Genomic DNA, 21,721 nt, shown 5'->3' with positions numbered 1-21,721 from the left:
TGTAAGCCACGTTAAAAACGCGACGCGTGCCGCTTTGTTTACGGATTTAACGTTAAAGGCTTTTGTGAGCTCGCGTTCCACTGCCGTTTGTCGTTGCTATGGCGATCGATCGTAAGCTAGGAGACAGGAGACTTGTGTCACTTTCCCTAGTTCTTCTGAGGAGCGTTTTGTGTGTGTGTGTGTGTGTGTGTGTGTGTGTGTGTGTGAGAGAGAGAGAGAGAGACTCGCGTCGCTTTCCCTAGTTTTTCTGAGGAGCGTTTTGTGTGTGTGTGTGTGTGTGAGAGAGAGAGAGAGAGAGACTCGCGTCGCTTTCCCTAGTTTTTCTGAGGAGCGTTGTGTGTGTGTGTGAGAGAGAGAGAGAGAGAGAGAGAGAGAGAGAGAGAGAGACTCGCGTCGCTTTCCCTAGTTCTTCTGAGGAGCGTTGTGTGTGTGTGTGAGAGAGGGAGAGGGAGAGAGAAAGAGAGAGACTCGCGTCGATCTCCCCAGTTCTTCTGAGGAGGGTTGTGTGTGTGTGTGTGAAAAAAGCCTTACACTATGAAGCGCGTGTGCACTGTGACTACTTTTATATAGTTGATTACCAGCTGGGCATTTCACTCTGTCTCGTGCTGAAGCCTGTCACTGTCGACCAATCGCAGCAGGCTGTCATCGGTCCAATCAGCGCAGATTAGCTTCGCGCTGAGGAGGGGGTTGGGAACAAATGAATCGCTGAACGATTCATATGGGAGTCGTTGGGATAATTAGGTAAAAATAAATGCAGGTTATAAGACCATCAAAGTGTTTTATGACCTTGCATGCATATTAGACTGTTGTTGGAGACCCTTACAACCTAAATATGACCCTATTTCATGTATAATATGGGCTCTTTAATAACAAATCCAAAGAACCAGCAAGTAGGCATGGGACGATAGCCGGTTTCAAGGTTTACCACGGTTTGGAAAAGTCAAGGTTTTAAAACCGCTAAAATGTTCTGTTATACCATTTCTAAGATATATGTAAGGGTTTTTTTATGTGTTTTTGTCATGTATTATAAAGAAAGCTGTCATCAGCTGTCATCCAATCCATCCTCTGCACTTCAATCACCGTCTGGTTTGGCTCAGCTGCCAAAACCGACCTCCGTAGACTACAGCGAATAGTCCGGACTGCTGAACGAATCACTGGCACAACCCTTCCTACACTTCAAGAACTGTACTCTTCCAGAGTGAGTAAAAGGGCTCGCAAAATCACTCTGGACGCCTCACACCCAGCACACTACCTGTTCGAACTGTTACCGTCTGGTCGGCGCTTCAGAGCACCGAGCACAAAAACAGCCAGACACAGGAAAAGTTTCTTTCCTCAGGCTGTCTACCTTATGAACAGTTAAATATCCCCCTACTGTGCAATAAATATGTGCAATACTTTCTCATACGCACTTGTACACAGCACCTTATATCAATATACAATGCAATACTCTCTACATTCGCACTTGTACACAGCACCTTATAACCTGTATATTTATAACAATCTGTACATACAACTCAACATCCAGGTTTCTTCACTAACCGCATCTGTTTAATGTTCATCATTTTTTATTATTATTTTATTTTATTTTTTTGTTTTTGTTATTATTTTGTGTTGTCACTTGTCACTTTATGTACACTGGAAGCTTCTGTAGCGAAAACAAATTCCTTGTGTGTGTGAAGCACACTTGGCAATAAAACTGATTCTGATTCTGATTCTGAAATCTGTGATTTTGAAACTAATGAAAAGAGCAGAAGTCAATGATTTATTTGAATTATTGAGTCTGACATGTTTACTGTTCCACAATATTATAAATGTTTCCTAAAATAAAATGTATTTTGTTCAATGGGGGAAAATGTTTTTTGTTGTTGTTGTTGTTTTTTGTAACCCAGACATATAAAAAGAACTAATTATGAAACAGTAATCACAATACTGTGATACCATGAAACCGTGATATTTTTATCCAAGGTAATCAAACCGTCAGAAAACTATACCGCCGATGCCTACCAACAAATAATGTTGAGGTGGTAAGTGTCTGACTGTGGCTTTCTTCCTGCTGAGCTTAAAAAAACATATGACTTGCCTGATAAAGGTGCGGAACCCAGTTGGACCGAGTTTCATGGTCCCTTTGACACCAAGGAAGCGCAGGAATATGGTAGCGATGCGATCCACGACCCTCAAGTAATTAAACTGCTTGGTGTATTTGGGGAAGACTTGCTTTAAACACAAAGATGGAAGTGAATCCGCCGAGCCTTCTTTCTCATCACTTGCTGTTTCCACAACAATAGCGTCTTCTGGGGAAACACCCCCGGCATTTGACCTGTGGCACACAAACAAACAGTAAACTCAAAACACACACACACACTGGTTTGTTAGTGAAGGGCTCGCAAAATCAAGTAGACCGACGTCCCGGGGCTTTGCTTTTTTTAGTCGGGCTATCAAGATCTAGCTCTCCTTTCATTTTCATTTCAATAGAAAACATACCCTCTCTTTCACTGAATATCAGTTTTAATAATCAATAATGGCCATTCTAAAAGTAAAATGTACAATAAATTTATACAATACAGGAAATAAATGCAAGCAATCAGTCAAATGTGCAGAATCAGTGTACGCGGTTACATTAATTATTAACTTATCTTTGCGCTCAGCCAAAACACATTACCTGGGAACAAGTAATAGATTCAAAAGACCAAAATCGGGGAATATGTCGTTAGATAGAGACAACAAGATGAACTAAATATCATGTTTAACAAATATAGTGAGATTAGATCCAGCGGTACATCGATGATGAACAGTCCTACATGCACAGCTCTTCTATGGGTAGATGTGCTCAAAGCATGCTTCAGTGCATGCCAGAGTTTGTGTGTGTGTGTGCGCATGGTCATGTGATGTGCGTTTTCAGCGGTGTCATGTAGACAGAGAGTTGTTCAGAAATGCTAGGTGAAACGTCAGTGTGGATGCGGGTCGTTTTCATTCTAAAACGCTGTTTTAAAACTAAAACGTATTGGTGTAAACAGGGCCTAAAGTGATCTACTCCTGGGAGGGGGTAGAAATCAGGGGCCGTGCAATTTACATCCAGAAGAATGTTGAAATTGGGGGGCACGTAATTATATCTGTAAAGCTTAATTTTTGCTATTTTGGGCAAAAAATTGAATCTGCTGGAGACGTCCAATAGATTAATAGGCACCGAAAAAGTGGGGGTGATTACCAGAATGGGGAAGTCCCAGAGTAAAATGAGAAAATATGATACACCAGTGTTTTGGAATATGAAAAAACTGTCTTTACGCTGTTTTCATAATATTTGTTTCTATTTTATTTTATACGTGTCTCTTTTATTTCTTTTTATAGAAAGCACTTTGAACTGGCATTGTGTATGAAATGTGCTATATAAATAAACTTGCCTTGCCTTTATATCAAGTTAATGATACTATGGCCTCGACCCCTAAATCCCACCCTCACAGAAACAAGTGTCAATCATTAAATATTAATAAAAATATGGCTAATTTATAAGCCCATTTAATTAATGAGGGCCAATGAAATGAGGGCCCACTAGTGGGTCGCTTTGATATTTGATTATATGTATACACACACACACACCCCTTTGTGAAGACTTGCATGATTAAAAATCTTTAAACAAAGAGCTTGCAAATAATTAGTTTAAAAAAATGTAACAGAACTTCTTAAACAACTGGACAATGATAGTATATGGTAAAATCATTGTCATTTTCAGTTACTCTCTTCTCCGCACCAAACACAGATCTCCAGATGGTTTATGTTTTGTAACATTTCCGACTGTAAGGAGAGGAAAAAGCGAAGGTCACTTATGAAATTGCCAAACACGAGCAAAAAAACACTTAAAACTTGTGGAAAGTTTAGCGATTGATTTTGTGATAACAATATAACACATAAACAAATAAAACCTGTCAAGTAGGAGAATGGAGGACTTCAAACAAAACCTTTCTCAGTGAACGGCATCAGAAAAACCACAAGCCTAACAATTTTCTCCCATTAAATACCTCTTTCTCTTTCACTCATCCAAGGACAACATAATGAAAAACAATTATTTAACAATCACAAAAGCAACCGAGCGAACTGCGGCCCTCTCATACGTGCATTGAGCCCAGATGGACGAGAACCCAAAGCAGTTTATTATGTGTAGATTATTGCTTTTCAGCAGTGCTGTAAGTAACTTAGAGCTTTTACTCTGAGAAGATGTACTTCAGTGGCTTCTGACCTGAAGGTTACGACTGGAGACTTACAGGGTAAAAGTACTAATGCCTGAGACACGACTTAACCAACACACTTAATAGGTTTTCCTAATAGGTTTCTAAAGGGGCTTCTCTCTCACACGACAACCTTTAGACCGGCCGATCACAAATGTGTTTACTTTAACAAAAGAACTATCTTCACCATCAGAGTTTAATACGGTCAAGATAAATCGGTTTAACTTCTAATTGTTTAAAAAAAAGAAACGTTTTTTTTTTTTTCATTAATTAAATACACCGGTAACACTTTACAATAAGGTTGTATTAGTTGATGCTGGTTAATGATGATACATTTGTTACAGTATTTATTCATGTTTGTTAGGTTGATGGAAATAAAGTTGTTCATTGTTAGTTCATGTTACTCACGGTGCTTTAACTAATGTTAACAAACATGAATATGGATTAGGGCTGCACAATATATCACTTCAGCATCGAAATCGCAATGTAAACATCTGCAATAGTCACATCGAAACGTGCAATGTCCAGTTGTGATTATAGTTGAACTGGAAAAATAGTTTGGCAAAGCGTATCCATAATTTCACGAGTTCACACTTGCAATAGTTTCAGAATAAAGCATATTTGGCGTGCTGTCCGGGGAGAGGGCTCTGAGCTCGGGGAAGACACCCAAACTCGAGTTATTCCTCGTATCAGGAAACAGAGAGGAATAGGGATTCGAGCGAAGTATCTAGCCCGGCCCCAGAACGCTCCCCCCAGGATTGTAATGCTTAAGAGGTGAGGTGACGGGGTAGTGGAGGGATGCTAAAGTCGTAAGATGCTGCAGGTAAGACAGCTTTGGTATATATAGGGGTTTGGTCAAGAACTGATTGGATAATAGAATAATTGTCAATGACGTATTTGATACTAAAACTTCTGCGCGTGCTCCTCCTGAAATTTGTTTATAAAACATCACGTAGTGAAATTTTATATTTGTGCACTTTTATCAGTTTATATTTTTTATCATCATTATTATTGAGCATTTCAATAAAGCTTAAAAGCACAAGAAATTTTTAGATTTGCAGCTTTAGATTCCAAAGACCTCTTGTAAATGAGCAATTTCTATCAGGTTCCATTGATTAGGTTCAGAAGTTTCCTTTTATATGTAATGACAATGTTATTAGCTAGTCACTTTAGAAAATTCTTTGGTTTTTAAGTAGATTTTTTTTTGCGTCACAACCAGCTTAATCCACTTGTGCTTTTTTTTCAAAACCCTCTAATTCCACATATTGGGACAAGACAGTGTAGTTGAAAATCACTAAAGATGCAATTAGAAATTGTTTTACCTAACATAAAAACACATTACACAAACCACCTAAAATACATAAATCTGTCAAGTAAGTGGCGGTTCATTCCGCTGTGATAAACCAGGGAAAAAGCAGAAGGAAAATGAATGAATGAAATCTGTTAAGTAAGTGCATTAATTTTTAACATTAAAACTGACAATAATTAAATCTTAACAATCTGTTGTCATTTCTGATATTTGGGATTTAGATTTAATGTAAGTAGAGCAATGTAAACATTGCAAACTAAGCTTGTTAGCTTCAAATAATATAGTGTAAAAAAATTGTGAAACATCAATATCTGTGCATTGTCCATTAATATAAAAAGCTTGTCAGATGTATAGGTATTATGAAGTAATACAAATAATGTACAGTTTTATACATTATATTTATCTTTTAAAAAATAGCTTACACTAGCGAATAAAACACTAGGTAGGCCTACTGGGCAAAAAGGAAATGTCTCTCAGACAGTTTTAGAAGCTTTCATTCTTTTATCCTCATCATACTTAAGGTCTTGGTCCCTTGTTTATCCTCATAGCATCCACGTGGGATAAAAGAACGGCATCTTAACTCTGTCTTCCGTGAAACGGAGTTGCTGTTTAATGTACAGTAAATCGGACTCCTTCAAAGTAGCGTCACTGCGCAAAAACACATTATGAATGCATGTTACACTTCTGACTGTACATTGTGTTTTCTTTTTCTTACAGAGTTTTGAAGTAAGGGACGTTTTGATGGGATTTGCATATTAGGATTGTATGTATTTTGTGTTGACCACTCTTTGTAAAACCAAAGTGACTTTCTTTGAGTTACTTTTTGGCCACCTGTTTCAAATGAGTCTGCTGTTTTCGTTACAGCAGACTAGTTCAGTAAACAGAAAGAAAGAAGAAATGCCTGCAAGTTTACAGTAATCTGGTAGTGATTGCGCTGCTTTGGCTTTTTCTGGGTTAATTATTGTGATCTCCCGATTGCAATAGAAAAATACTGGAAAATCAATGTAGACTGAAGGCATTTCATGTCATTCAGCCTTATAATCTTAAAATGTGAGCAAAATCCCGTTTTGTCATCACTTTAGACATTCCGCTAGAGAATCATTCAAATACTAGCTCTAATGTGACGTTGGTGAAGTAGCAACGGTTTCTGCTGTTCTGACGTCAGCTGCAGATGTGAAAGAATGGTGGAAGAAAGTAGTTCCCTCTTACAAAAGATTTTGAGACTCTCCGTGTTTGATTTTCTTTTTTATATACACGATTCTGCTGTCGAACTGTTATATAAACGCCATATCACACTCGTAGCAGTGCGATGTAGCTGTATATCGACACTAGTGGGACACCAACACACGCCTCCCACCAATGCCGTTATACAGCCAGATCGCACTGCTACTCGTGTGATATTGCTCATATATATACACATACAATGAATACTATAGAGTGATATTTTGCCTTTAATTATTCAAGTTCTGTGTCTGAATACTATATGACTTCTCAGAAAAGCACTGTTTATTTCATTTGCATGTGTCTTTGTTATTTTGTATTTATCTAAATAAATCTATAATAAATCTAAAATTATGAATTCTTTCTCCTAAAAAAAAGCTATTCAAGTCATCTGGTGAATATCGTCATATATATTGCAGAAAAACAAAATATCGCAATATTATTTTTTTTCCAATATCATGCAGCCCTAATATGGATTTTTTTTTATAATGATTTTTTAGGGGGGGTTTCTCCTTTAATTTGGATAAGATAGTGGATATTAGACAGGAAAGTATTGGGAGCAGAGAGAAGGGAAAAGGTCGGCAAAGGGCCTTGAGCCGGGAATCGAACTCGGGTCGCCGTGAGCACCATGGTGCTATATATTAGCGCACTTAACCACTAGGCTATTGGCGCCGACCTAATATGGATTTTAATGATGCATCAGTAAATGTTGAACTATGATTAATAAATGCTGTACATGTATTGTTCATTATTAGTTCATGTTACAAAATACATTAACTAATGAAACCTTATTGTAAAGTGTGACCAGTACACTAACTAAAAATAAAACAAATACAACCACCTAGTTGTACCGTGGTGTTTTCTTCCTTTTTTATTCTTTGATGCTTTTTTATAGATGCACTTACTTGTTTGTTGTCATCTAAACATTATTTGAGCTGTAAATCTGTTTAAATGATATGGTTTGCAGTTGTTCTAGTGCTTATGGCGCTGCATTGTCATGGCAACAGCTACATATAATTTGATTCAAAATGTTATGAAGCAATTTTATCACAGTAAAATCATTTTAGCGTACACACTGTTTACATCTTATGCCTCAACTAATACATTTACATTTACATTTAGTCATTTAGCAGATGCTTTTATCCAAAGCGACTTACAAATGAGGACAAGGAAGCAATTTACACAACTATAAGAGCAGCAGTGAACAAGTGCTATAGACAAGTTTCAGGTGTGTAAAGTCTAAGAAGCAAAGCATTAGTAAAATTTTTGTGTTTTTTTTTTGTTTTTTTTTTTTAAGAGAGAGAGAGAGAGAGAGGGAGGGAGAGAGAGAGAGAGAGGGCACAGTTAGTGGTATAGCCAGAGAGGCAGTTGCAGATTAGGAGGGAAAGTGGAGACTAAACAGTTGCGTTTTTAGTCGTTTCTTGAAGACAGCAAGTGACTCGGCTGTTCTGATGTAGTTAGGGAGTTCATTCCACCAACTGGGCAGATTGAATGTGAGAGTTCGGGAAAGTGATTTCTTCCCTCTTCGGGATGGAACAACGAGGCGACGTTCATTCACAGAACGCAAGTTTCTGGAGGGCACATAAATCAGCAGAAGTGAGAGCAGATAAGAAGGAGCAAAGCCAGAGGTCGCTTTGTAAGCAAACATCAGAGCTTTGAATTTGATGCAGGCAGCAACTGGCAGCCAGTGCAAACGGGTGAGTAGCGGAGTGACATGTGCTCGTTTGGGTTCATCATAGACCACTTGTGCTGCTGCGTTCTGAAGCAGCTGAAGAGGTTTGATAGAACTAGCTGGTAGCCCACTAGGAAGGGTCGGACCTTTCTGATGTTATAGAGTGCGAATCTGCAAGATCGAGCAGTTCTAGAAATGTGGTCAGAGAAGTTCAGTTGGTCATCAATCGTTACTCCAAGGCTTTTTACCATTTTGGATGCAGTGATGGTTGCTCCATCCATCTGGATTGAAAGGTTATGGTGAAGAGTCGGGTTGGCAGAAAGTTCAAGCATTTCCGTTTTCGTGAGGTTAAGCTGAAGATGATGATCTTTCATCCAGTGTGAAATGTCTGACAGGCAGGCTGAAATGCGAGCTGGAACCGAGGGATCATCAGGGTGAAAAGAGAGGTATAGCTGGGTGTCATCAGCATAGCAGTGGTAGGAAAAACCATGTTTCTGGATGACTGTTCCTAAAGATGCCGTGTAGATAGAGAAGAGAAGTGGCCCAAGAACAGAGCCCTGAGGTACCCCAGTGTTTAGATGCTGTAGGTTGGACACCTCTCCCCTCCACGACACCCTGAATGACCTGTCCGAGAGGTAAGAACTGAACCAATAGTGAAATAGTGAAAATGCATAGCAGATTTCTGGATTCAATCACTTCCACTGCAAGTGCTTATCAGTAACCATATTTTGTAGAATATATATTTAATTTAGAAGCTTATGATGATGTTTTATAAAGCTGTTCTTGAAAGCATTGTCAGGTACAGTATCACAGTGTGGTGTGGCAACCTATCTGTACAGTGTAAATCGAAGTTGATGCATTTCTTAAAGACAGGATAAAAAATTGCTGTGCACGATGAACATTTTAATCCTCAAGTTTTATATGAGAATTATGTCCTTAATCAGGTGAATAGGATTCTGAATGATACAACTCATTTTTTGTTTCCACAATATGAACTGCTTCCCTCTGATAGGAGATATAGGGCCCTATGATACACCCAGCACAATAAGGTGCAACTTGTTGCTATTTTTAGACCAGCACGACCTTAGTTTTCACATTTTGCACCATGTTGTTTAAATAGCAAATCAATTTGCACCACTTTATGGACTTATGGGTGTGCTGGTCTATAAAGGAGGTGTTTAAGAAGCATTGTTGGCATGTTGCTATTTTGAAGAATTGAAATAGACTGCACCATTGACCAACTAAAAGCAGGTCTAAAGTCCAGCACAGAACGTGTTAGCTTTGTGGGCACTTGCACTTTGCTTAATACACACAGGATGTACAGTAAATACACAAATATCTTTACATATGAAAAAATAAAAGGATTAAAATGTTACAAATATTCTACATAAATATAAAAACTACCTTCATGCCTTCTTCATGCCTCAATGCCTTTTTTCAGTTCATTCATGACAATTTGCATTTGTATAATGTTTTTATTATTTGCAGTATTATTTACTATATGCATATTTATATTTGTTTTTATAAAAACAATTTTAGATCTGTCCATTTGTCAGGTTTTGGAGATGTTTGCGTGTTTGCGTGCTTGCGTGCGTGTTTTGAGTGCAATGACTTACTGTATTTGAGGAAGACTTGCAGATTTAATGAAAATTATGTTTATTTTATTTGAAGTCTTATGGGGTAGGAACAGCAGGAGGGTGAGTAAAGTATTATTTTCATTTTCATTCTCCATTAAGCCTTTAACTTTCACAGAATCTTGAAAAGTGCATTAGGATATTTAATAGGCCATTTGTAATATCTCTATAAACAGCCATAAATTGATAAGGGAGTGACCTGCTCATTACAAACTGTATGTCTAGCATATTCATACACGAAATCAAATAAAATAAACCTGATATTACCTCAGGGTTATCAATGCTAATGCTCCACACCAGCCTCTGTATCTCTACAAAATAAACTGATCCAGTAAGACACGTGATTGATAGCAACCCAAATAAAACTGTCCTGCGAGGAACAGACTGTCATTCCACAACACTAGTGAAGACTTTCTTGTTCGGTAAAGCCTTAGTGACTTTCTAGTTGTCAGTATTAGCCGTGACAATTGTTCTCAGGACAGCAGAGCTTCAAAAAGCATCAAAGGATGAGAATCAGAGGAGTTTGTGTGCGGTGTGTTAATTCAGACACTCGTCACAGTCACTGAGGGTTTGTTATTTCAGGTTAACTGGAAGGAGGACACATAATGAAAGAAATTCTGACTGAGTTTCAAGAACTTTCCCTTGATGTGCTCTTGGTTTATTTTATTCACTTAATCTTTTCTGCCAATATAAGCTTATGTTTACTCGGCCGTAAGAGACATTCATACAGGGGAGATTGTTTATTTGTTTATGCAGATTTATTCATGACAAACTAATATGCACCTTGTAGGAGCTTGAAGTCTGGAGGAACTTTCGGTGAGTATATATATATATATATATATATATATATATATATATATATATATATATATTTATTTTTTAAACAGCAAGTTGTTTATTCATTGCTCATTTGAATGCCTAGAAGAAACTTTACAGTATTTAAATAATTTTCATAAGACATAATAAATAAAATCTCATTAAATAACATTAAAATCTCATAAAATAATTGATAAATATGCCCTTGAACGTATCAATTGTCTCCCGAGTCCCAAAATAAGACAGTAACAGTCACTGTACACTCACTCGCTCTCAAAAAAAAGAAGAAGAAGAGAGCAATCACTGGGTTAGTTTTCTCTAAAATAGCACTAGTATGACCCATGTGGTTACTAATAAGTACTTTTCAAAAATAAAGGTTAGCTGGAGTTCTAAGTCCAAAGTAATACCTTTATTCAGTGAGGACTTACTCAATTTATCATGTGATGATAAAACATTTACAATGCTACAGTAGCTTTCTCTTTCAATTACATGCTATTCTTTGAAACTTCTGTTTTTCAAACAATTCAGAAGAAAATGAAACAATCATTCATTCATTTTCCTTCGGCTTAGTCTCTATTTCAGAGGTCACCACCGCAGAATGAACAAGAACTGGGAAACACCCATACAAACTCATTCACACACACTCATACACTATGGACAATTTAGTTTATTCTATTCACCTATACCACATGTCTTTGGATTGCAGGGGAAACCCACGCAAACACTGGGAGAACATGCAAACTCCACACAGAAATGCCAACTGGTCCAGTCAGGACTCGAACCAGCAACCTTCTTGTGAGGCGACAGTGCTAACCACTGAGCCACTGCCAAAAAAATCTACGTTTTTAAATATATATATATATATATATATATATATATATATATATATATATATATATATATATATATATATATATTAAACAGCAGGAATATGTGTTTTCTATTACAGAATAAACAAAACAAATTTTGGAAATATTTATATTTGCAAAATTTCCAAAACGTAATTATTTATAATGATGTTTTTTAATTGCTTTAAAAACATCTAAACAGTTTGATTAATCTTTGATTGTATTATTGTATAATATTATTTGATATTTTATCTTAAACAACAAATGTACTACTTGTTGTTAAAGCATTAACTGTTAAGCAATGGACCATATTGTGTAAAGCATGACATGATTTGACCTATTCTTAAAAGATCTAACAATGAAAGTATGTGTTTTTCCTACATACATTGTGATAGATCTAAACAGGGGTTGACATTAACATTTTTGCTCAGCAGCCACTGTGCCTAGTTGTTTTCCAAAGTTTATAGCCACTCTGCTACCCACAGTTTAGTCGTGGGGAAAAGGTACACTCACCGGCCACTTTATTACTTACACCTGTCCAACTGCTCGTTAACATATTTCTAATCAGCTAATCACATGGCAGAAACTTAAAGCAATTAGGCATGTAAACATGGTCAAGACGATCTGCTGCAGTTCAAACCAAGCATTGGAATGGGGAAGAAAGGTGATTTAAGTGACTTTGAACGTGGCATGGTTGTTGGTGTCAGACGGGCTGGTCTGAGTATTTCAGAAACTGCTGATCTACTGAGATTTTCACGCACAACCATCTCTAGTGTTTACAGAGAATGGTCCAAATTAGAGAAAATAACCAGTGAGCGGCAGTTCTTTGGGTGCAAATGACTTATTGATGCCAGAGGTCAGAGGAGAAAGGCTTAACAGGTTTAAGCTGATAGAAAGGCAACAGTAACTCAAATAACCACTTGCACTTGCAACCACAAATAACTACTTGCAGATGCAGAACAGCATCTCTGAATGCACAAAACATCGAACCTTGAGGCGGATGGGCTACAGCAGCAGAAGACCACACCGGCTGCCACTCCTGTCAGCTAAGAACAGGAAACTGAGGCTACAATTCACACAGGCTCACCAAAAATGGACATAAGAAGATTTTAAAAACGTGGCCTGGTCTGATGAGTCTTGATTTCTGCTGCGACATTGGGATGGTAGGGTCAGAATTTGGCATCAACAACATGAAAACATGGATCCGTCCTGCCTTGTATCAACGGTTCAGGATGGTGGTGGTGTAATGGTGTGCGGGATATTTTCTTGGCACACTTTGGGCCTATTAGTACAAATTGAGCATCATTTAAACGCCACAATCTACCCGAGTATTGATGCTGACCATGTTCATCCCTTGATGACCACAGTGTACCCCTCTTCTGATAGCTTCATCCAGCAGGATAATGCACCATGCCATAAAGCGTGAATCATCTCAGACTGGTTTCTTGAACATAAGTTCACTGTACTGAAATGGCACCACAGTCACCAGATCTCAATCCAATAGAGCACCTTTGGGATGTGGTGGAATGGGAGATTCGCATCATGGATGTGCAGCTGACAAATCTGCAAGAACTGTGTGATGCTATCATGTCAATATGGACCAAAATCTCTGATGAATATGTCCAGTACCTTGTTGAATCTATGCCACAAATGATTAAAGCAGTTCTGAAAGCAAAAGGGGCTCCAGCCAGTTACTAGTAAGGTGTACAGAACCTAATAAAGTGGCCGATGAGTGTATTATTTATATGCTAGAATTACTGCACTAAAGTACAAAAAACAAAGGACATTTTGGTCAATTACAATTCACAAAACACATTAAAGCAGATTTAAATTTCATTTGTGTATGAGTGACGTGAGAATGTGTATGTGAAGGAGAGCTAGATTAAACGTTTCATCACCATGAAGAAATGATTCCTTCTCTGCTGGTCTTTTGCTAGGTTCACACCAAATGCACGAGTACATCACGTATAAATTCAATGCAAATAGAGGCGAATTATCACCACAGAGTGAATGACACTGAATGCGTGACAGGTTTTCCGTGAACTTGTGGAATTCACCTCAGTTGTGTTTACCACACAAGTTCAAATAATTGAGTTTTTTTGTGTATTGTGCGACATTGCTCAATAGTGCGCATGAGCAAACACTGTGTTGCAGGGATTGCTCATGGGAGTTGTGGTTCCTTACTGTCGCATTGCAATTAACTTTTATTTGACATGACTTATAAGAAGTACAATCTATAGAGTATGCTCAACCTGCACACGTGGCTAGTGGAAGTGGCACTTGGCAGGTGTTAATGTCAAGCCCTGGACTTAAAGTAAGATTTTAGATATGTTAGATATGATTTAAAACTTTCAGAAATGTCATTTTGTGTAAGAATATTGCAAAAACATCAATATAATCATCAACAACTGACAACGCCAATCAAACACAGATAGAAGAGCATGATTAAAGCGTTTCATTATTCATCAAACCGCAGAATGATTTTCATTTTTCACCACAAACCAGACAACTGCGCTACAACATTAAAAAGTGTGTCTGAGGGCTAAATTAGCAGATATTAAACAGAAATGTGCAGAGAGTGTCTTTTCCGCTCGAAGCGCACAAGCACGTCTCAATTAAACTGGAAGCTGACTCCACACTTTCAGCGGCCTGACTTTTATTTCCCCCCAGGCCCGGACTCTAAAGTGAGCAAGTGTACATTGAGCAGCAATAAAAGGCGAAGGCATGAGACACACACCCACTCATGGGGCACGAGGCTGTCCACATTTCCAGAGGAAGACTGGCCACACCAGTGTGAAATTCCATCACAGGATTTTCTGAATTTAATTTTTCCGTCTGAAAGGCTTATGACTGCAGCTCAGCAGACCATTATTTCAGCTCCACAAAGCTGAAGCCAGGAGGACAACACACGCTGGTGGGCATGTGCACACACACACACACACACACACACACACACAAACTGAACCGTCCCATAAGCCTTTGAGGCCGTGACTCACGTAATGTGTTTCCTCTGAGCAGGATCCATGAGGCGCAGTGTGTCTCTGATCACTCCCACCTTCACCTCCTCATCTACTGGACTGGGGATGTATTCATACACACCAGGTGAGACCTGAAACATGTGGAGTCAATAATATCAGCATCCTAAAAGACAAATGCTTGTGATTCCATTGGGCCGTAAACTCAAGTTCACTTTCTTCTAACTTCTAAGTTTGTTTGCATTTGGTAATTTATTTCCCTCTAATGTTGAGTGAGGCAAAATTTAAAAAAATATATATATATAAATATTTAAATCAACAAAATACATATACATCTTCAGTATATATACTTAGTATACATCTTCAGTATATATCTTATATATACAGTGCATCCAGAAAGTATTCATAGTGCTTCACTTTTTCCACTCTTTTATGTTATAGCCTTATTACAAAATGGATTATATTTATTTATTTCCTCAATTCTACACACAATATAAAATGTAAAAAAAAAAAATTTGTGAAATTGTTGCAAATTTATTAAAAATACAAAACCTGAAAAATCACATGTACAGAAGTATTCACAGCCTTTGCCGTGAAGCTCTAAACTGAGCTCAGGTACATAGGTCTCGAGGCACAAGGCTGGGGAAGGTTACAGAAAAAGTTCTGCTGCTCTGAAAGTTCCAATGAGCACAGTGGCCTCCATCATCCATAAGTGGAAGATGTTTGGAACCACCAGAAATTTTCCTAGAGCTGGCCGGCCATCTAAGATGAGTGATCAGGGGAGAAGGGCCGTAGTCAGGGAGGTGATCAATAACCCGATGGTCACTCTGTCTGAGCTCCTGTGTTCTTCTGTGGAGAGAGGAGAACCTTACAGAAGGACAACCATCTGTGCAGCAATCCATTAATCAGGCCTGTATGATAGAGTGGACAGACGGAACTCCCCGCCTGAAATTTGCCAAAAGGCATCTGAAGGACTCTCAGATCATAAGAAACTAAATTCTCTTGTCTGATGAGACCAAAATTGAACTGTGAATGCCAGGCTTTACATTTGGAGAAAATCAGGCAACGCTCATCACCAGGCTAATACCATCCCTACAGTGAAGTAAGGTGGTGGCAGCATCATGCTGTGGAGATGCTTTTCAGCAGCAGGAACTGGAAGACTAGTCAGGATAGAGGGAAAGATGAATGCAGCAATGTACAGAGACATCCTGAATGAAAACCTGCTTCAGAGTGCTCTTTATCTTCCAGCAGGACATGACCCAAAGTACACCGCCAAAATATCAGTGGAGTGGCTTCACAACAACTTGTGAGTGTCCTTGAGTGGCCCAGCCAGAGCCCAGACCTAAATCCTATTGAAAATCTCTGGAGAGATCTGAAAATGGCTTCCAATCCAGCCTGATAAAGCTTGAGAGGTACTGCGAAAAAGGAATGGGTAAAAACTCCCAAAAAACAAGGGTGTCAAGCTTGTGGCATCATATTCAAAAAGACCTGAGGCTGTAATTGCTGCCAAAGGAGCATCAACAAAGTATTGAACAAAGGCTGTGGATACTTCTGTACATGTGATTTTTCAGGCTTTTTTATTTTTAACAAATTTGCAACAATTTCAAAAAATCTTTTTTCACATTGTCATTATGGGGTATTGTGTGTAGAATTTTGAGGAAATAAATGAATTTAATCCATTTTGGAATAAGGCTGTAACATTAAAAAATGTGGAAAAAGTGAAGCGCTATGAATACTTTCCAGATGCACTGTAAACTGATATATATTCAGTAGATATCTTCAGTGTCACAAGATCCTGCTGAAATCATCATTAATGTGATGATTTGATACTTAAGAAACACGTTATTCACTGGCATATTTTTCAAAGGTGCCACAATATCAACCACAAGCAAACTTTATAATTTGTTTCACAGAACTTATTTAACAGCAGCTCATCTCAGTAAGATAATTCCTAATGTACATGTACATGTGTCATGATTAAGGCATACTGGAAAGAAATCCACAAATTAGTTCAGAAGATTATTGGTAAATCTTTTTCCCTATCTCCAGTTATTTATCTTCTGAGTTGTAAAACTGGTCTTAGCATTTAATGCCGAATTCTAACTGCGTGATTTTAGCCCCGATTTTGACTTGCAGACAGGTTTTGAGAAATCGCCAACAAATGGCTAAAATCACAGGCAAATCTGTGCTTTTTTTACATGAGTAACAATCACACAGTGTGAACTACCAAAGATGCAATCTGAGAGAATCACAGATGAGTCGTCTACACCCGTGAGATATTTGGCATCCTAAATATCTGGATTCTAAATCATGCCGTGTGAAATTTGTTCTGATTGAAAATAACATTGGCGTTTACCTACAGCCAATGAGAGAGCAGCATCCACTAGTATGGGTATCCAGTGGGAGGTTTGGGGAGAAGCTCAAATCGCTTCTTTTTGGTCCATTTGGACCCGAGATATACTAGAATACTAAAAAAATACTTAAGAGAAAAACCTACTGTAAATTTGGCAGCAGCACTTGTGTCTGTTTGACGTGTTATCTGAGCAATACCACAACCGGGTCGAAAAAGAAGAAGAGAAATTGCTAATTCCCTTCAAAACCCAGGTGAGCAAAACAAGTACATTTTCTACCCTACTAAAGGCTTCCTTCTCATTATGTAGTTAATAACTAAAGATATACTACATCACCTCATGTTGTTTCCATGTCACTTCTCACGTGTTTGCTTGTGAGATGTAGTTTGCGGACTGAGACAAAGTTGTCTGCGATTCTTCCTATTGTAAAGTTATTCAGTGAGAAACCCCCTGCTGCCGATCCATCTTTCAGTGTAAACACAGCAGCAATGGAACGCTAGCCCAGATAGTCACACAGTGTGAAAACATTTGTGACCCAACTACTTTGAAAACCGTGCAGTCTGAACTCGGCATTAGTTATGGACTAGAATCTGTTACATCCTTTGTACTTATATAGCAAGAAAATGTATCCTTTTGTTGTGGTCCTCTCCTAACATTCCTTCAGTCGTTGTGTGGATTAATCAGATTACCATTTTCTTACCCTTAGAAAAACTGACTTATGACTTGCATCAGAAATCTGATGATTTCTGGCATATCTGGAATGCTTTATGGGAGATTTTGGAGTATGTATACTGAAAGACTATTTTTATTTATTTATTTACTTACTATTACTTGTCGATAGATGATAGTTTAATAGATGGCTGTATTATTGTACAGTTGCAATCAGAATTATTTGAACCCATTTGTAATGTTTTTTTCTTTTTAAATATTTCCCAAATGATGTTTTTTCTTCTGGAGAAAGTCTTATCTGTTTTATTTCGGCTAGAATAAAAGCAGTTTTACATTTTTTTAAAAACATTTAAAGGTCAATTAATGTTTAAAGGTTTAATTAATTAAACTGACAGATGAATTATTTTGAATGATTATGCAGTTTGGATGTACTATAAGACAACCATTATTATATATGCTAATGTTATATGATAGATGATCTTTTGTTATTTATAATATATATATATATATATATATATATATATATATATATATATATATATATATATATATATATATATATATATATATATATATATATTTGTATTTATATATATTTGTATTTATTGTTTTAGATGTAGTATGATACAACTATTTTAGTCATGGAACAATTGTTAAAAAAAAACCTATTTTGACATGTATTTTGAAGATAGTACTACCAAAAGTGCTTTACAACAGCAGTTTATTTAAATCACAACTCTTAAAAATAACATCTGCACCTCACCTCCTGCTCGTGTTCAATCCTCATGCTGGGATTGGCATTGACTTCTAATAAAACAGGCTTCAAGTTCTTCATCAGCAGGATATCAAAGCCCAGGATCTAAAATTGGGACACATCGTCATCTGTAATTAACTATTCATTAACTTTGAAAAACGAAATTACAAGTCATTCCATGAAGAAAGAGCAGTGCATTTGCTCATTGTGCTCTTTTGAGTGCTTATTACAGTGAGGAAGGCCACTAAAAACACAGTACATGCACTAAAAAATGAAGGTCACACTTTAGTTTGGGCACCAATTCTTACCATTAACTAACTATTAAAGGGATAGTTTACCCAAAAATGAACATTTTCATCAGTTCAGAAATCATCAGTTACTAATCCTCCACCACTTGTTACAGCTAAGTTTTTTGGGAGATCCATCAAACACAAAAGATGATGTTAAAAAGCAAACACTATGGAAGTCAATGGTTACAGCTTTCCAATATTCTTCAACACAACAAAAAAAAAAACTCAAAATGGTGGCAGAATTTTCATTTTTGTGTGAACTATGCTTAAAATTTTGACTTTTGCCTCAAAGTGACACAGTCCAAAAGCAGTGGAGCTTTTATTATGCCACTGTCAATCTCTTTCAAATTCCAGACGTGATCACATGATCAATGCTGTTTTACCAAACTACATACTGTAAATTTTAGGGTTCTGTTAAAATGCAGTTTAATAATGCAGAACATATTAAAATGTTTTTGTGGATAATGTGGTTCCTATCTTGCAGTTATTTATTGATAAACTCTTCAATACATGTTTGTAATCAGTATGATGATAAAAGTCACTTTTGAATAGATTTTATTCATTTGCTTTGTTTTTGTATATAGACTTCTCCTTTTAATTTGTATATTTGGTAAATGCAGCAATACTGTGGTTTTAAACAATCATAAAAGGCTCTATTTCAATGTGTAAACGCTGTATTATTTTGAAAACAAAATAACAAAAATAAAAAAAATCTCTGGCAAAAAAAAGTGTTTCTGGTTTCCCTGTTTCCATAATCCAAACCGGAAATCAAGAGTTTGTGACATCAATAGCAATACGTAATCTGTGTCACTAGTTAAAATTGCTTATGTCACTGAATTTGAACATTTTCCGAAACATTTGGATTAAGTATATGAGTCAGTGTTACATTTAGAGACGTATTCTTTAAAGTTATTGTGATGTTTATATTGTGGAATCTCTTTCTCCCTGTTCTTTCTTTTTTGCCTTGACTCCTCCCCTCCTGAGTTTCTAGCAGGTTGCTGATTGCTTCCTTCAGCTGTGTCCACTTACCATGGAGAAGTGAGGTGGGATAAAAACAGAGGCCAAACACTCAGATGTTGAGAAAGGAGCTTGGGAGGAATCTTTCTCCTGAGCACTAAATGGGTTTCAGAATAAACTAGAGTTGTTGTGAACGATTGAATTGTTGAGATTATTGTTTGACCTGGGGTTCGTTCTTCGTACGTGGATTACTCAATTAGCTGGATTTTGTTATTGACGATCTGACATGATCCAGGATCATTTTGTTCTTCAAAACTCATCTAAGAGTCTAAGAGTAAGTTCATTTTCATCATTGTTTTCCTGTAGTTTATTTTGAGGTTAAACTCCCAGACAGAACCTTGTTTTGTTTGTTATTTTGGCTTAATTCCCCTCCTGAAGCTAGCGCTTCCTTGAAACCACTACATTGTGTGTGACTTATTTGATTTGTAAATAAATCTCTGAACTTTACTCTGTTTGTGGTGTTGTGACTGGTCCCAGTTTAGTGCTCTTTATATAAACTAAACTAATATTATTGCGTTCCACGTATTCCCCTAGATCTTTGTTGGGATAACATCAGCAAAATATCTAACCCTGTTCTAGTGTTATTTTTGGAAATTTTAATTAGCTTTTTTACAAATCTTGTATATTGTACCTTTAACAGTGAAAATTGGTCCCCAAACTAAAGTGCTACCAAAACGAATAAGCAAAAATACCTGAAAACATGTGGGTCCTGGTTTTCCAGGTGGTATGTCAGCCTGGTAATAGACCTTCAGTTCAGGCACAAGTGCAATTACAGTCTTGATAACCAGAGCAATGATGTCTGACCAGACCTTCTTGATGTCCACTCCTTTAGACGCCAGGCGGTAGAGGACACTAGAGAAGGTGCGTTTACTGCCCGTGCTGCAGCTGTCAGAGTGGACAAAGTTACCGCTGTGCACATTCAGCGAGTAGTTGGTAAGGTGCATAAAAACATGACTGAGGTTCTTCTGGCTGGGCTCCTGGTAGGGTTCGGTGCAGAACCGGGACAGGCCTTCTTTAGCGATGTAGATCTCCAAAGGGTCCAGCGAGCGGACCAGAACATACAGGCGGATGTCAAACTTGAGTTTATCGATGAGCAGGGGCTTCTGGATATATTCTTGAACGACCGATTGCTTGATCTGAGAACCTGAGATCACCCGGAGGTCAGCAGGGTCACGGATGAGGTAGATGCCGTCACCTTGGGATCCACTGTCTGGTTTGACAATGAAGGTAGGTTTGAGAGTGGAGTCGTTATCTTTCAGGAGACGAATCTGGAAAAAATGCATACAGCAATATTTTTTAAATATCATTGTAGAAGAATTGAGATGTATTTTGCCATATGAACATAATATTGATGACATTTTTGGTAACACTTTAGCTTAAGTACCAATTCTTAGAACTAACTAGTGGCTTGCAACATGCCGATTATTAAGATTCATTCATTCATTCATTTTCTTTTCGGCTTTGTCCCTTTATTAATCTGGGATCGCCACAGAGGAATGAACCGCCAACTTATCCAGCGTTTGTTTTATGCCGCGGATGCCCTTCCAGCTGCAACCAATCACTGGAAAACACATACACACTTATTCACACGCACATACACTACGGACAATTTAGCTTACTCAATTCACCTGTACAGCGTGTCTTTGGACTGTGGGAGAAACTGGAGCACCCGGAGGAAAACCCACGCGAATGTAGGGAGAACATTCAAACTCCACACAAAAATGCCAACTGACCCAGCCGAGGCTTGAACCAGCAACCTTCTTTCTGTGTTTATTAGTTTATGAGTTTATTAGTACTTATGAAGTACATATTATGCATGATCTCATTCTACATACCAAACCCTACCCTAAACCTAACTACTACCTTATTAACTATCAATAAGCAGCAAATTTGGACTTGATCGAGGCAAAAATTATAGCAAAAAGATTGTTAAAATATTTGTTAA

General features: G+C 37.6%; 1 protein-coding gene across 1 annotated transcript in view; it reads right to left on the bottom strand.

The window, feature by feature from the left end:
• ttll11 (tubulin tyrosine ligase-like family, member 11) overlaps positions 1–21,721 on the bottom strand; it is a 58,130-nt gene that overhangs the window by 17,290 nt on the left and 19,119 nt on the right. The window contains exons 4-7 of the mRNA XM_056458047.1: positions 20,469–21,044; positions 18,479–18,574; positions 14,717–14,829; positions 2,081–2,317 (exon numbers count right to left, since the gene is read on the bottom strand). Coding sequence (XP_056314022.1) covers positions 2,081–2,317; positions 14,717–14,829; positions 18,479–18,574; positions 20,469–21,044 — 1,022 coding nt within the window. The remainder of the gene's footprint in view (positions 1–2,080; positions 2,318–14,716; positions 14,830–18,478; positions 18,575–20,468; positions 21,045–21,721) is intronic.

The sequence above is a fragment of the Danio aesculapii genome, chromosome 5 (assembly GCF_903798145.1).
Source record: "Danio aesculapii chromosome 5, fDanAes4.1, whole genome shotgun sequence".
NCBI lineage: Eukaryota > Metazoa > Chordata > Actinopteri > Cypriniformes > Danionidae > Danio > Danio aesculapii.
The sequence above is the reverse complement of the archived record's forward strand: the minus strand, read 5'-3'. Positions and strand labels throughout refer to the sequence as shown.